Source organism: Sander vitreus, unplaced genomic scaffold (genome assembly GCF_031162955.1).
Source record: "Sander vitreus isolate 19-12246 unplaced genomic scaffold, sanVit1 ctg243_0, whole genome shotgun sequence".
NCBI classification, from domain to species: Eukaryota; Metazoa; Chordata; class Actinopteri; order Perciformes; family Percidae; genus Sander; species Sander vitreus.
Window position 1 is genome coordinate 88,804 of NW_027595416.1, and position 17,867 is coordinate 106,670.

Genomic DNA, 17,867 nt, shown 5'->3' on the forward strand with positions numbered 1-17,867 from the left:
CATTCACACCTACCTTAACTAAACTAAAGTAAACTAACAGGTTGTTTTAAATGAACTCCTTACTTCACATGTTACACTCTCTGTCCGTCACATCGTTTATTTACTTTATTCTCTTCTTTACGTTTTGTTTGTTTCAGTGTTGCCATGGCAACGGAGTCAACAACAGTGACAGCCATCTATTTATGCATTCAGCAGGAGAGGAAAACGTCTTACGGCTCAATATGGAGGAACTACATCTTTATCTTCACCTGGTAACAGTAAGGGCTGCTAACTCTGCTAACTCTGCTAACTGCTAACACTCCTAACTCACTGTAAAGGCAGGTGCAATAAGTTAGCTAATGCTAATAATAGTGTGTAAGTGGAAGGGAGACGTAGGAGGAAGCAGTACAAGTACTAAATACTACAGTGTAGAAATACTCACTGCATCTAACTACCCACACACACACACACACACACACACACACACACACACACACACACACACACAGACAGACAGACAGACAGACAGACAGACAGACAGACAGACAGCACACACACACACACACACACACACACACACACACACACACACACACACACACACACACACACAGACAGACAGACAGACAGACACACACACACACACACACACACACACACACACACACACACACACACACACACACACACACACACACACACACACACACACACACACACACACACACACACACACACACACACACACACACACACACACACACACACACACACACACACACACACACACACACACACATACACACACACACACACACACAGATACACACAGATACACACACACAAACAGACACACACACACACACAAATACACACACAGATACACACACACAGATACACACACAGATACACACACACACACACACACACACACACACACACACACACACAGACAGACAGACACACACACACACACACACACACACACACACACACACACACACACACACACACACACACACACAGACACACACACAGACACACACACACACACACACACACACACACACACTGTGTAATATTGGTTTAAACAGTGTAAGAATGAAGACTAATTTCCAGTATTTGATCTTTCATCTGATCGATGCCTCTGCGTATACTTTGTATGATTTCTCTGTAATAATCCGTATATTGTGTTATAACTCAGGCGTTGCTGAGTTAAAAGATTCAAGATTCAATAGTTTATTTCCATGCAACTAGGAATGCACTGCAGTCTGCTCATTACAAAACAGAAACAGAAAGCATTCATATCAGGACGTCATATATACCCCCCCCCCTTCAATGGATGCATGCCATTATACCCATAATAAAAATATGTTTAACATGTAAAGTGCCAGTGCTGAAAAGCACCCTACAGGTCAGAGCACACATAGACAGGAGCAGGAAAGGACTGAATAGAATCTAGTGAAGATCTTGTGGACAAAACAAGACATTTGAGGACGTCATCTTGGACTTTTTGGGAAACTCTGATCCACATTTTAGAGACAGAACAACTCATCCCTTCATCCAGGAAATAACCTACACATGAATCCAACGTGGAGATAATCACTCATTATAGGAGCTCTTATTTTTACAGTTCAGGTGATGAGCTGACCCGTCCAGCAGAGGGAGGTGTTAGCTTAGCTTTAGCATCAGAATCAGAGAGCTTCTTGCCCCAGTAAGTTACACCTTTGTGGACTTTCCCTTGGTGATATTGGTGCATACATAAACAAACATATTAAACATTAAAGTGCCATATTGGCCCATATTATGAAAAAAACTCTTTTTCTGGGATTTGGGGCGTTATTTTGTGTCTCTCGTGCTTCATACAAACTTTGAAAAAAACATCCATGCTGTTCTGAGTGAGAGACGGTTTCTGAATGTGTCCTGTCTTCAGTCTCTGGGTCAGGTGGTCAACATCTGCACGGCTTTCTACGTCACTAGCTGAGACGAGGGGGCTAGGGGGCTAACCGTTAGCATGCTAGTGCTAGCTTGTTCTCAATGGCAAAACACTGCTACAACACACACTAGTTCACCATAATCTACAAAAGAACTACTTCCATGTCCCTGTTCTGCAGGTATTCCACACAAAGGTGGAAGTGTGCCCTCGTTTAGAAGAAGTCTCCCAGCTAATCCTGCCTTGTTCTACTGAAGTTGGAGAAACAGCTAGCTAGCTCATGTAGTCCTTACCTAGCTACTGAGCATGTAGGCATATAGTCCTTACCTAGCTACTGAGCGTGTAGTCCTTACCTAGCTACTGAGCGTGTAGTCCTTACCTAGCTACTGAGCACGTAGTCCTTACCTAGCTACTGAGCACGTAGTCCTTACCTAGCTACTGAGCACGTAGTCCTTACCTAGCTACTGAGCACGTAGTCCTTACCTAGCTACTGAGCACGTAGTCCTTACCTAGCTACTGAGCACGTAGTCCTTACCTAGCTACTGAGCATGTGCGACTGCCAACAAAGATGTTACAGCAGTGAGAGGTCTCACTCTGTAGCTAAAACAGAGACCTGAACACAGGGTGAAAAGAGGAGCTGCAGAAATGTGCAGTACAACAAAAATATGATGTTTTTTGAAAATTAAACCATGTAAACATATTCTGATACAACCTCAAAATACAATTATGAACCTGAAAATGAGCATAATATGAGCACTTTAATAAGATCATAACTAAAAGCTCTAAAGCTACGTTGACTCTGACGGTTTGGTTCAGACTCATCAGGTGTTCTCGTGTCTCTGTGTGTCTTCAGACTGTGTCCAGGTGAGTCATCCTGCAGGTCGTCATGGCGACTGCTGCGTCTGCTCCGGGTGAGGATGAGGTGAAGCTGAAGAAGAAGAGGAAGAAGAGGATGCAGGACATCGAGGAGTTAACGTCTGCGGGACACAGAGCTCTGCAGGACGGACGCTCTGAAGACGCTCTGAGCTGCTTCAACAGCGCTCTGAAGGCTGCAGCACAGGTGAGACAACAACACAACACAGGTGAGACAGCAACACAACACAGGTGAGACAGCAACACAACACAGGTGAGACAACAACAACACAACACAGGTGAGACAGCAACACAACACAAGTGAGACAACAACAACAACACAACACAGGTGAGACAGCAACACAACACAGGTGAGACAGCAACACAACACAGGTGAGATAACAGCACAACACAGGTGAGACAACAACACAACACAGGTGAGACAGCAACACAACACAGGTGAGACAGCAACACAACACAGGTGAGACAACAACAACACAACACAGGTGAGACAGCAACACAACACAGGTGAGACAACAACAACAACACAACACAGGTGAGACAGCAACACAACACAGGTGGGACAACAACACAACACAGGTGAGACAGCAACACAACACAGGTGAGACAGCAACACAACACAGGTGAGATAACAGCACAACACAGGTGAGACAGCAACACAACGCAGGTGAGACATCAACAACACAACACAGGTGAGACAGCAACACAACACAGGTGGGACAGCAACACAACACAGGTGAGACAGCAACACAACACAGGTGAGACAACAACAACACAACACAGGTGAGACAACAACACACCACAGGTGAGACAGCAACACAACACAGGTGAGGCAACCGCAACACAACACAGGTGAGACAACAACAACACAACACAGGTGAGAAAACAACAACACAGGTGAGACAGCAACAAAACACAGGTGAGACAGCAACACAACACAGGTGAGACAACAACACAACACAGGTGAAACAGCAACAACACAACACAGGTGAGACAGCAACAACACTACACAGGTGAGACAACAACACAACACAGGTGAGACAACAACACAACACAGGTGAGACAGCAACATAACACAGGTGAGACAACAACAACACAACACAGGTGAGAAAACAACAACACAACACAGGTGAGACAGCAACAAAACACAGGTGAGACAGCAACACAACACAGGTGAGACAACAACACAACACAGGTGAAACAGCAACAACACAACACAGGTGAGACAGCAACAACACTACACAGATGAGACAGCAACACAACACAGGTGAGGCAACAACACAGGTGAGACAACAACACAGGTGAGACAACAACACAGGTGAAACAACAACACAACACAACACAGGTGAGACAACAACAACACAACACAGGTGAGACAACAACACACCACAGGTGAGACAGCAACACAACACAGGTGAGGCAACAACAACACAACACAGGTGAGACAGCAACACAACACAGGTGAGATAACAGCACAACACAGGTGAGACAGCAACACAACGCAGGTGAGACATCAACAACACAACACAGGTGAGACAGCAACACAACACAGGTGGGACAGCAACACAACACAGATGAGACAGCAACACAACACAGGTGAGACAACAACAACACAACACAGGTGAGACAACAACACACCACAGGTGAGACAGCAACACAACACAGGTGAGACAGCAACACAACACAGGTGAGGCAACAACACAACACAGGTGAGGCGACAACACAGGTGAGACAACAACACACCACAGGTGAGACAGCAACACAACACAGGTGAGGCAACAACAACACAACACAGGTGAGACAACAACACACCACAGGTGAGACAGCAACAACACAACACAGGTGAGACCGCAACACAACACAAGTGAGACAACAACACAACACAGGTGAAACAACAACACAACACAGGTGAGACAGCAACAACACAACACAGGTGAGACAGCAACACAACACAGGTGAGACAACAACACAACACAGGTGAGGCAACAACACAACACAGGTGAGACAACAACACAACACATGTGAGACAGCAACAACACAAGTGAGACAGCAACACAACACAGGTGAGACAACAACACAACACAGGTGAGACAACAACACAACACAGGTGAGGCAACAACACAACACAGGTGAAACAACAACACAACACAGGTGAGATAACAACACAACACATGTGAGACAGCAACAACACAAGTGAGACAGCAACACAACACAGGTGAGACAGCAACAACACAACATTATGGGATGGATCCCTACAGAGATAGACCTTTTAGTTAAAGAGTAAGATCCTTTTAGTTAAAAATGGAACAGCCCTGAAGTCACCATCACCAAACTCCACCAGACTCCATGTAAATAATCAGGACTTTTATCATGGTAAAACACACTTCATTCAAAGTGGACAGAAACTAAACCAAACTATCAAAAGCCGTCTTGGTTCATCTTTCCACTGTTCCAACAATCACCACTCTGGTTTGGTTGAAAGAAACCCTTAATTCACCCATTTACATGTGGAGATATGCTGGCTCTATACACGCTAAAAGTCCTGATTATTTACATGGAGTCTGGTGGAGATATGCTGGCTCTATACACGCTAAAAGTCCTGATTATTTACATGGAGTCTGGTGGAGATATGCTGGCTCTATACACGCTAAAAGTCCTGATTATTTACATGGAGTCTGGTGGAGATATGCTGGCTCTATACACGCTAAAAGTCCTGATTATTTACATGGAGTTTGGTGGAAATATGCTGGCTCTATACACGCTAAAAGTCCTGATTATTTACATGGAGTTTGGTGGATTTGGCGTTAGAGGAGCTCATAGACTGAAAATAAAGATCCACTTCCTCCCGCTGTACAAAGTGAAGCCACCAGGGGGCGATCCAGATGTTTTGGCTTCCATGCAGCAACCCCTGGAAGAGACTGGTTAATTTCCCATGATGCTCTGCTCCTCCCCAGCTGCAGGACTCCCGAGTTCTCGGGGCCTGCTCCTTTAACCTCGGCGCCGCCTACGTGGAGGCGGAGCAGCCGGAGAAAGGTTTGGACTTCCTGCGTCAGGCTCAGCCCGGGCCGAAGGCTGACCGGCTCCCGGACTTGCAGTTCAACCTGGCCCTGGCCCACAATGCACTGGGGCAGAGACGAGAGGCTGCCGCCTACTTCCTGCAGGCCGCTCAGCTGTACAGATCACAGGGAGACGGACGCAACGAGGGAGACGCCTGCATGGAGATGAGTCGCTGCTACAGCAGAGACAAGGTCAGAACCAGAGAGAGAGACAGACAGGTAGGCAGGCAGATAGACAGACAGACAGACAGACAGACAGACAGGCAGGCAGACAGAGAGAGACAGACAGACAGACAGACAGACAGGCAGGCAGACAGAGAGAGAGACAGAGAGAGAGACAGACAGACAGACAGAGAGAGAGAGAGACAGACAGAGAGACAGACAGACAGACAGAGAGAGAGAGACAGACAGACAGACAAACAGACAGAGAGACAGAGAGAGAGAGAGAGCGACAGACAGACAAACAGACAGACAGATACAGCCAGCAACCATCACATCCTTATTACAACAATACCATAGTTGATGTTTTAACAGCAGTGAGAAATGAGTGTGTCCTACATGTCACTTTAAACCAATCAGAGAGCTCCATCAGGTCACAGTGCTGCAGTCTCCCTCTCACTTTAAACCAATCAGAGAGCTCCATCAGGTCACAGTGCTGCAGTCTCCCTCTCACTTTAAACCAATCAGAGAGCTCCATCAGGTCACAGTGCTGCAGTCTCCCTCTCACTTTAAACCAATCAGAGAGCTCCATCAGGTCACAGTGCTGCAGTCTCCCTCTCACTTTAAACCAATCAGAGAGCTCCATCAGGTCACAGTGCTGCAGTCTCCCTCTCACTTTAAACCAATCAGAGAGCTCCATCAGGTCATTTACTGAGGTGACAGTAAAGGCTCAGACGCACCAACCCGATAATCTGGCGAGGTCGTGACTCCTACTGGTTGGTGGTTTCCGTGCCGTCGTCAGAGGAGGAGCTGTCGGCCTTCATTTGGACATGTCATGTTGAGTCGGAGGGCGGGCAGTCAGACTCAGTGAGCCATCTGATTGGTGGAGAGCTGACCAGGAAACGGGGAGCAGGATGAGCGTGACTAGCGTCTCTCAACATCTGATGAACATCTGTTAAACTGACCTTTGTTGATCTGAGATGAAGACAGATTCAGCAGCTGCACGGCCTGTTTCTCTCTTCACATGTTTCCAGAAACACGTTACGGTGAACTATTTTAGGACAATATGAGATCGTATTCTGAACGAGACGCCATGATGGTCGGGGAGCAGCCAGACCCGTGACGCGTTTGTCCAATCAGCTGCCGGTTTTCATTTTCTGGGAAACAATCCAGATTAGCGCCGCCTGCTGTTATGGAGACGTATTACATCTCGTCTCTCATCTCTCGAGACTGATCAGTCCCACTGGCTTTACTGCTGACGGCCGTCTGGTGGGTCAGGGGCTTTAGAGGTTTATTTAATAAAACTGTATATGTGTCTGTCTGTGTGTGTGTGTGTGTGTGTGTGTGTGTGTGTGTGTGTCTGTGTGTGTGTGTGTGTGTGTGTGTGTGTGTGTGTGTGTGTAGGACTGGCTTCTTGCCTCTCAGAGTCTACTACGCGCTGCAGAGAGCTACAGAGTGGCGGCCATGTCGGATTCTGCAGCCGCTGCCCTCAAAGAGGCGGCAAGTCACATGATCCAATCAGATCAGTTCAGCCGTGATGACATCATCAGCGTGCTGACAGAGTGTCTGAGTGTGACAGACAGCATCACTGACCCGAGGATTCTGGGTAATCTGCTTCTATATATACAGTACAGAACAGCTCCTGAGTTGATGTTCCAGTCCTAAGTGAAGATGAGACAAGTATTTGACACGAGCTTCCTAACTTCACTATAATGCTGAGCTGTCCTGACTCTTTCCAGTGTTTCCTCTATGTTGATTTGGCCGTGGCAGGCCCCCCCCCCCCACGGCAACATTTCTGCCCCCCACGCTATCAGAAATAGGGCTGCATTGCTACCGGCAATTTCCACTGGATGCGTAATGATCTGCAGCCCTCCGGAGCAGATACCAGAGCTTCTATTGTTGACGGACGCCGGAGAGCTCCGCAGCAGTTCAGCACACGGCAGATAGCGCGGGACAGGAAGTCGAGCACAGAAACAAAACAAACATCTGCTTAATTTTCAAAATAAAATCCACCGTGCTCAGGGCGGATCATATCTCCCTGCACTACACCTTGAGAACAGCTCAGACTGTTCCCCTCTACTCCTCTGGATGGAAACTAACTGCTGGTGGTTTGGTGGTTCTATTCTACGTGAATTCGTGAGATCTCGTGGGTCCTCGTGACTACAGCTGTCAGTCATGGCTGCAGCCGTGCCGCAACAAATCCAGACCTGGTGGGTGTTGACGGACGGCGGAGCACGCAGTCGACACGCAGCGGAGCCGGTCCGCAACGGAGCCGGTCCGCAACGGAGCCGGTCCACAGCGGAGCCGGTCCGCAACGGAGCCGGTCCGCAGCGGAGCCGGTCCGCAGGCGTTCTGCATCCAGTGGAAACCCGGAGTAAGAATGCACGGCACGTCACTCGGCAGAAAAAGGGAGAAAGGAAAAAGAGACGCTGTCCCGATAACTAGCCAGTTGAGATGGTGTGTGTGCGTCCTTGAGAACTGTAAGTGGTATAACTTACGTTGTCAGTTCATTTAAGCCTGGTCCAGCAAATTAAAAGTTTACTTTTGATTTTCCTTGTTTGTGTTCTTCACCTGTGAGCTAAATTGCACGTGGCTGTTGATTTGATGTAACAGCGATCGCCCATGTTTGTATTTGAGGTGCATTATTTACATGCTGAGTCACACTGCATTAAGATACTGTAATTAATACGGGGTTACTGTGATTTGCTGCAGAATGCTTAGCCTGTCTGTCAAGATCAAAGTAGGCCTCTATAGGAACTCAACAAATACAGTTCAATCACAACAGAAAATATGTCTCATTGTGTGAGGTGAATAGATATATTAGTTTGTGTTACAGCAAAGTGTCAGGTCCGTTTCATAGGGGGGGGGGGTTCAGACCGGCCCCCACTGCTAAAAATAATCCTAAAGGAAACACTGCTTTCTGCTGAGTCATGTCTCACAGCATAGAGCTCAACAGTCCCTCCTCTGAGAGACCTTGGCTTCCTGAAGTAAATGTCCCGTCATTTCTCCCGTTGACATCTGTAAATATCTGTATATAAAGAGTTTTAGACCATGTCTTAGGCTAACCAGACGCTACGTGACTCATATGCATACAACGTATCATTTAGAGTAAAAAAAACAAACAGAAAATCCCAAAAAAAGGCAAAGGTACAAGACTGTGTACCTATCGTCATCTCAGAGCGAAGGAACTACTCATCCCATAAACCACCGTGCACCACTGAACAAAGGAAGCTAACGTTAGTTTAGCTAACAGCTAATTGGGCTAACCGCTAGCTGAGACAGCATGTAATGACTTTAAAAGACCCTCAAAATAAAACCTGAAAATAACCGTTAACATATATAACGTCTGTTAACCCAGTGTTAAGTTTGAGTTAACGTTATTTTAGACTGAATCAAGCTGTCAGCTAGCAGTTAGCCCAATTAGCTGTTAGCTAAACTAACGTTAGCTAAAGTAGAGGCTAACGTCAGAAGTGTGGAACAGATCGTGCTTCGGGCAGTGTCGTAAATCCTCGTGACGGATCGTGCAGGCAGCAGAGATCGGGTACTGACACCCCCCCTCCTCACCAGCATGAGTTCCACCAATCAGAGGCATCACTGTGGGATTGTGGGTAATGAAGTACTTATCCAAGACATCGCGAATAAAAGACATTTATCTCTAAACAAGGGTAGTGCCCCATGATTTGTGGCGTCTATATGAGCATATACAATCGCTGAGTCATGTCGTAGCTGGTTTTAAGTCTACCGTCGACGGTTACCATTTTATGGCTTATTCTCCACTTTGTCAATGGAGAAATTGGGTTGTATTTTTACTTCTGGAACCTGCTGTAGGCGGGACTGTTGAGCTCTATTATGAGCTGTCCTGATTCTTTCTGCTGAGTCTTGTCTCACAGCGAAGAGACACATGACTCGTGTCTCTGTGTCGATGAGGACTGGCAGGTTAAATCCTCCTACAGAGAAACATTATATAGAGCTCAACAGTCCCGCCCACAGCTGACTCCCGAAGGCGTCCCTCCAGAAAAACGTGATCATGTGATCTCATAATTCAATGCATAATCACCCAAAGTCTGCATATTTATGCGGGGGCCGCATTTCTTTCAAATATGGCGCACTTTTGCCGCGTAAATTGCCGATTTCCGCGCAAAATGTTGCGTTTACTTCACACAAGAGCAGCCATTTTCCCCTGTTGCCATGGGAATGTTATGAAGTGGTTTAATGTACCTAAACAACGATCAATGATTACCAAATTTCTCTCTCATATTGCTCCTCATAACTACTGAAAACTGTCAAAAAATCAAACCCAACGTCCAATTATTATGGGCGTTATGTGACATTAAGCGTGTCTGCTTCATTAGAGCCTATTGTAAATGTAAATGTCAGATAACGTCCATAATAATTGGACTGTGGGTTAGATTTTTGGACAGTTTTCAGTGGTTATGAGGAGCAATATGAGAGAGAAATTTGGTGATCATTGATCATTGTTTTCCGACCTTAAGCCACGTTAAGCTGTTTCATGTTAAGCATTTTAGAATATCCCCTATTACACTACATCAGATGAGACTGGCTGATGATTGTGTGCTGCTGTCCAGGTGAGCTGTACCTGTGCGTGGGCGTGTCTTACTGCCAGCTGCGGTGTTTCCAGGAGGCCGTGGCGTGCCTGCAGCGAGCCCTGAGCCCTGCAGCTCAGCAGCCCCCCCTGCTGGCCAGAGTGCTGCACAACCTGGGAGCCGCCCTGAACTCGGCCGGCTGCTTCGCCGCCGCCGTGGGCTACCACCGGCTGGCTGCCGGGCTCTACGGTCAGGAACGGTTATTATTATAGATCTGATCACTGACGGAGTCACAAAGGGACAGACAGACCACATACTAAACACATTCAAACACACTCACCTTCAGTTTCAGTTTGTCAAATACTTTTTTATTTTGAAGGCAAATTATGAATACAGTTTGATTGTAACTTTTTGTGTATGTGTGTGTGTGTGTGTGTGTGTGTGTCTGTCTGTCTGCCTCTCTGTCTGTCTGCCTCTCTGTCTGTCTGTCTGTCTGTGTATCTCTGTCTGTCTGTCTGTCTGTCTGCCTCTCTGTCTGTCTGTCTGTCTGCCTGCCTGTCTGTCTGTCTGTGCAGGCTCCCTGGGTAGCCGTGGGGACCAGGCCCGTTGCTTCAGTAACTTGGCGTTTGCCTGCAGTCAGCTGGGAGACGAAGAGGAGGCAGCAGAGAGCTTCATCCACGCTCTGCAGGGCTTCAGAGACACCGGTGACTCTCTTTATTACAGTTCAGTTACGTTAAGCTCTGGACGCAGAGATGGTGGCTCTGCTAAATAGTCTGCCTGTCTTTCTGTCTGTCTGTGTGTCTGTGTGTCTGTCTGTTTGCCTGTCTGTCTGTCTGTCTGTCTGTCGGTTTCTCTGTCTGTCTGTCTCTCTGCCTGTCTGTGTCTGTCTCTCTGCCTGTCTGTCTATGTGTCTGTCTGTCTGTCTGTCTGTGTATCTCTGTCTGTCTGTTTGTCTGTCTGTCTGTCTGTGTCTGTCTATCTGTCGGTTTCTCTGTCTGTCTGCCTGCCTGCCTGCCTGCCTGTCTGTTTGCCTGTCTGTCTGTCTGTCTGTCTGTCGGTTTCTCTGTCTGTCTGTCTCTCTGCCTGTCTGTGTCTGTCTCTCTGCCTGTCTGTCTGTGTGTCTGTCTGTGTCTCTGCCTGTCTGTCTGCAGAGGACCACCTGTCTGAGGTTCAGGTGTGTGAGTCGTTAGCAGAGTGTTACCTGAAGCAGAGGAAGCAGCAGAAAGCTGTTCAGCTCTACAAACAGGCTCTGACGGCCCTGTCTCACTGCCAGGTAACACCTGTCTCACTGCTAGGTAACACCTGTCTCACTGCACAGTAACACCTGTCTCACTGCACAGTAACACCTGTCTCACTGCCAGGTAACAACTGTCTCACTGCCAGGTAACTGTCTCACTGATGCTGGGATCTGGTGATTGGTTAATGAGGGCTGATGCTGGGATCTGGTGATTGGTTAATGAGGGCTGATGCTGGGATCTGGTGATTGGTTAATGAGGACTGATGCTGGGATCTGGTGATTGGTTAATGAGGGCTGATGCTGGGATCTGGTGATTGGTTAATGAGGACTGATGCTGGGATCTGGTGATTGGTTAATGCTGCATTATTAGCTGCATCTCATGTCCCTTAAATTGCCTCCTCGAGTCCTCCCTTCCTCATGTCCCTCCCACGGAGGAGGCACGGGAGAGACGCAAGGAAATCATCGGAGGAGAGAGGCAACGAGGAAATGTGTTTTAGAGGGATGAGCCGTCCTTTCCTCTGAAGTATCACATGACTCCGTCAGCTGATTGGGAGGAGTTAGAAACTCCAGCCGCACGGCTTCCAGGAAGGCTCTCTGTATCCTCGCCTACAGCTCCTTGATGATCCCTCCTTGATGCTCTCTCTCGATGATCCCTCCTTGATGCTCTCTCTCGATGATCCCTCCTCGCTCCTCGGTCCTCGGGGCAGAAATAAGAGCTTTGAGACGGCCTTCACCAAGAAGGGACAGAACAACTTCCAGTTCAGCCGAGGAGTCGAGGAGATATCAGATAAGGGCCCTGAGATGCAGCCCTGGATGGGCAGTCTCTCTCTCTCTCTCTCTCTCTCTCGGTTGCATGGTTTGAACACAGCTCTTTGTTTCACTTTCAGGACAGTTCTGGTTCAGTTCGGGACCGTCTGGTGGAGCGTCTGACTGCAGCTCTGCAGCACGGTCTGCAGGTAAGAAAACATCACACCTCCCACTCATTAGAGTCTGTCCTCCCCTGAGAAACTCCCCCATAGGTCGTTAGTTCCAGCATCATTCTGACCTATATTTAGGTCTGTAGTGGTGGAGCCCTCTAGTGGCTGTAGTAGTTCTGACCTATATTTAGGTCCGTAGTAGTTCTGACCTATATTTAGGTCCGTAGTAGTTCTGACCTATATTTAGGTCCGTAGTAGTTCTGACCTATATTTAGGTCTGTAGTGGTGGAGCCCTCTAGTGGCTGTAGTAGTTCTGACCTATATTTAGGTCTGTAGTGGTGGAGCCCTCTAGTGGTCGTAGTAGTTCTGACCTATATTTAGGTCTGTAGTGGTGGAGCCCTCTAGTGGTCGTAGTAGTTCTGACGGGAGCAAAGCAGGAAGTAAGGTGAGGAAGTATAAGGCCACATTCAGACAGCGTCTGACGGTCCGGCAACAACGCAGCTCTTCCCATCATTATGGCTGCGGGGGGGGGTTACTGCAGGGGGGACACGCAAAATAACACAGCGAGCCTGCGGCGAGAAGTTGAGACTGACAAACAAACACACACAGGAGAGACACCCAGGAGACCGGGTTCATGTCCCGGGGAGGAACAGAACACCTGAAGGGTTTGGACGACACCTCTAAGCTCATGTAGTCCGGGTTATTTAGAAGAAAAAACTAAACTATATCAACAAATATTAAAGGTCCTTTTTGGAACGGTACACAAAAGTAGAAGAAGGAAGAAGGTCCGAGCATAGATATAAAACAACAGATTTATGTCCATGCTCTCTAGCTTTTATTTGGACGGCTATTTGATATTGAAATTTCAAAATGAAATAGCTGTATTTATTCCATTTTGAAAGTGTAGTTTAATTAGAACAGAAGTTAGTTGTACCTTTGATGTTGTCCTGATTAATCTGAACTGTTCTCTCCCTCTCAGAGGCCACGCCCACTCAGACCACCTGTCAGGTAACAGCCAATCAGCTCTCAGTGTCTCTGTGTCTCAGCGGAGCCACAAACTTATACTGAACTTTAAATGTCTCCATCGCAGGAGGAGTGACATCACTCAGAGTCCAGGCTCAGCGTCCAATCAGCAGCCAGATGATCAGAGGGGGGAGGGGCCAGGTGAGTCTCACTGCAGTCTCCCTGTTTGAACCACATATGAGTTTTTTAAGTTTTTGCTGCTGACATTTTTTAAAGTTTTTAACATGTTTTGACCCTTTTTTTCCAACATTTGTGTGTCTGAAGTTTTGGCACTTTTTTCTAAATTTTTCACGGGGAGTTTCTCAACGTTTTTGATGTTTTTTCCCAAATATTTTGGTGCATTTTTTAAACCTTTTTTTACGCTTTCTCTCCGACATTTTTTTTGTGAACAGGATCACAGCTGGAGGCTGCAGGCAGACAGGAAGCAGCAGAGCATTGTGGGTCAGCGGGAGGCGGAGCCTCTGAGGAACCTGAATACATGAGCATGTTACCTGGACTACACAGGTAACACATACTGTTCATATCACAGACACAATCACAGACACAATCACTGACACAATCACTGACACACAGACACAATCACCGACACACAGACACACAGACACAGACACAATCACTGACACACAGACACTGACACAATCACTGACACAACAATCACTGACACACAGACACAATCACTGACACACAGACACACAGACACACAGACACAATCACTGACACACTGACACACAGACACAATCACTGACACACAGACACAATCACAGACACAATCACTGACACAATCACAGACACAATCACTGACACACTGACACACAGACACAATCACTGACACACAGACACACAATCACAGACACAATCACTGACACACACACACACACACACACACAATCACAGGCACAATCACAGACACAATCACTGACACACAGACACAATCACAGACAATCACTGACACAATCACTGACACAATCACAGACACAATCACTGACACAATCACTGACACACACACACACACACACACACACACACACACACAGACACAACCACAGACACAATCACAGACACAATCACAGACACAGACACAATCACAGACACAACCACACACACAATCAGACACAATCACAGACACACACACACACACACACACACACACAATCACACAATCACAGACACAGACACAATCACAGACACAATCACAGACACAGACACAATCACAGACACAATCACAGACACAATCACAGACACAATCACAGACCGCCCAAATTTCTTGGCAGAAAACAGACCAATCTGGCAACACTGTCTTGTCACGTCGCCTCTGCAGCTGAATCAAACAGACGCTTTGCTTCATTCATCCCCAGCCAAACTGGCTCGTTACTTTACAATGTTACCTGGACTACACAGGTAACACATACTGTTCATATCGTTACTTTACAATGTTACCTGGACTACACAGGTAACACATACTGTTCATATCGTTACTTTACAATGTTACCTGGACTACACAGGTAACACATACTGTTCATATCGTTACTTTACAATGTTACCTGGACTACACAGGTAACACATACTGTTCATATCGTTACTTTACAATGTTACCTGGACTACACAGGTAACACATACTGTTCATATCGTTACTTTACAATGTTACCTGCCAAAGTTTATTTCTACCCTTTTACTCTTCTACTCATGTTGTTGATGGAGAAGAGAACCAGGAGAAGTTAACCCTCTCCTTGAGCTCATGTTGTTTCATGTTGAATATCATTTTTTTAAATATTCGAATTATATTTGATTAACAAAGTTCAGAGTCAAAGCCCTATCGCCTAGCAACAAAAGAAATATCGGGGACTGTGAAAGGTACAACAGTTGGGTCCTCCAAATTCTGTAAAAGAAGGAGCCTTCATCTCCGAAGGCAGCAGCCCCTGAATTGGGACATATCTTATAAAAGCTTTAGAAACAAAAGACAAACTGACCTAATCCTGATTGGTTGGTTGTTTTCTTTCAGTAACACCTCATTGGTTCAGGAGGCAGAGGCCCCGCCCACCAGCCCAGGTGACATCAGAGAGGCCCCGCCCCCTGCAGCCAGGTGGAGGTCTCGGTTCTGTTCCCTGATGTAGAGAAATAACAATGTTCAACAGCCGTCCAATCACAGTGGAGGAGGGGCGGGACAAAGAACAACCATCAACATTAACGGATGACAATGTATATATGAGTCCTCTCTACCTGCAAGCTGCAGCCTTCCTTCATCCAGAGAAAGCTCTGGAACATGAGACAGCAGAAACTCTATCAGTTCACCTCTCAGGAAGAGATATAATAGCTGGCCATGTTTTGGTCTAGTTCTGTTTTCAGAAAAGCGCCCTGGCATCTGTGGTCAGCAGGCGGTCTGATGAGACTACGTCAAGCAATGGTTGGACCAATGAGAAGAACCAACATGTTCTCACTCCCATTGCATAAAACACGGATGTTTGGTCAGGTGCCTTTGGCGTTGTTATTGACGCTAAAAGTCTCCTTTTGTTTCATATCTATGTCTTGGTCAGGACTATTGGCGTCCCATTTGACGCAGTTAGGTCAAGGAAAAGGTCGTGGGTGGGCTTACGTTTCCGTGATGAGGTGCACTTCTGGCACTTCTTTGACCCTTTTTTTACCCTTTCAACACTTTACACTTTTGATGCTTTTCTAACGTTTAAAGGAGGAAGATGCAGTAGTCCAGATGTGAGATAACAAGAGTCTGGACCAGAACTTGGACCGGGCCAGAGGCTTTCTGAGCTTAGAGTTTCCTGATATTCGTTGGGCCCTGGGACTCCCCCCCCCCTTACCACACTTTCGATGGTTAGTATTGTCCCAAAAGGAACACTGTGTTAAAACACACAAAAAGTAAGACCGGTGGGACCGGCCCGTTCTGGGAACGGCAAGGACTGCGGGTGGATTACGTGTATAGAGCAACAGCTTATACATTGTCCCATACTAGCACCATAACATCTCCTATTTTATCTGCTTTTATATGTTTAACTGTTTTTAACTGCTCTTTAATGATTCATTTATTATACTGCACTGTAACTTTTATTCTTGTATTTTAATCGTTTTTATGTAAAGCACTTTGAAATGAAATGTGCCGTGGCCCTTTGTTTGTGATTGCAGTGACAGAAATATGCTGCTTGGGTTATAAAGAAACAAACATAACGCCATACTAGATCTGCAAAGATGAACGGATTAGTCAATTATTAAATTAAAACTATTCTGATAATCCATGAATCAGTTTGAGACATTTCTTGATGATAAACCAGGTAAACTAGTGTGATGTCAGCTTGTTAAATATGAATATGTTCTGGTCTCTTCTCTCCTCTGGGACAGGACACTCAAGATCTTTGAGTTGTGGATAAAACATGTGATGACGTCATCTTGGGCTTTCTGGGGAACACTGATCCCCATTTTAGAGACAGAACTACTCATCCATTCATCCTGAGAATAATCCACACATGAATCCTCCGTGCAGATATTATTGGTTGGTTTTCCTGAGTTTGTTTATGTCTTTAGAGTGTATGCTGTTACCACAGTAACCAGGAGATGTGAAGGACTTTAAACTATGAGAGACTGAACCCAGATCAATAATCAATAATCTATGCTCTGTGTGAGTTATTGATCAGCCTGAATGGTCTCTACAGGTTTCTCTGGAGCTGAACGGATGTCAAATCTAAACTAAAGTCTTTCCTCAGATCCAATCATTATCTTCAGACTTATTTACACACACACACACACACACACACACACACACACACACACACACACACACACACACACACAGACACACACACACACACACACACACACAGACACACACACACACACACACACACACAGACACACACACATTGACACACACACACACACAGACACAGACACACACACACACACACACACACACACACACACACACACACACACACACACACACACACACACACACACACACACACACAGACACACACACACGCACACACACACACAGACGCACACACACACACACGCACACACACACACACACACACACACACACACACACACACACTGCACAAACACACACACACACACACACGCACACACTGCACAAACACACACACACACACACACACTATCTCACCCCCCCCTGACTGA

At 46.5% G+C, this 17,867-nt stretch overlaps 1 protein-coding gene across 1 annotated transcript; it reads left to right on the plus strand.

The window, feature by feature from the left end:
• The first annotated feature begins 141 nt into the window (after window positions 1–141).
• ttc24 (tetratricopeptide repeat domain 24) lies at window positions 142–17,249 on the plus strand. Its single transcript, XM_078244470.1, has 12 exons — window positions 142–257; window positions 2,766–2,972; window positions 5,740–6,033; window positions 7,405–7,606; window positions 10,587–10,793; window positions 11,120–11,248; window positions 11,696–11,817; window positions 12,669–12,737; window positions 13,678–13,706; window positions 13,789–13,862; window positions 14,114–14,225; window positions 15,721–17,249. Exons 2-12 carry the CDS (start codon window positions 2,799–2,801, stop codon window positions 15,830–15,832), a joined length of 1,524 nt encoding a protein of 507 aa, XP_078100596.1. The 5' UTR covers window positions 142–257; window positions 2,766–2,798; the 3' UTR covers window positions 15,833–17,249.
• The last annotated feature ends 618 nt before the right edge of the window (window positions 17,250–17,867 follow it).

Bases quoted from the DNA above. Each gene is read 5' to 3' on its own strand.
- ttc24 (XM_078244470.1), top strand. From the start codon at position 2,799: ATGGCGACTGCTGCGTCTGCTCCGGGTGAGGATGAGGTGAAGCTGAAG. The intron at 11,249-11,695 runs GTGACTCTCTTT...GTCTGTCTGCAG, and splicing joins GCAGGGCTTCAGAGACACCG to AGGACCACCTGTCTGAGGTT. The intron at 12,738-13,677 runs GTAAGAAAACAT...TCTCCCTCTCAG, and splicing joins CTCTGCAGCACGGTCTGCAG to AGGCCACGCCCACTCAGACC.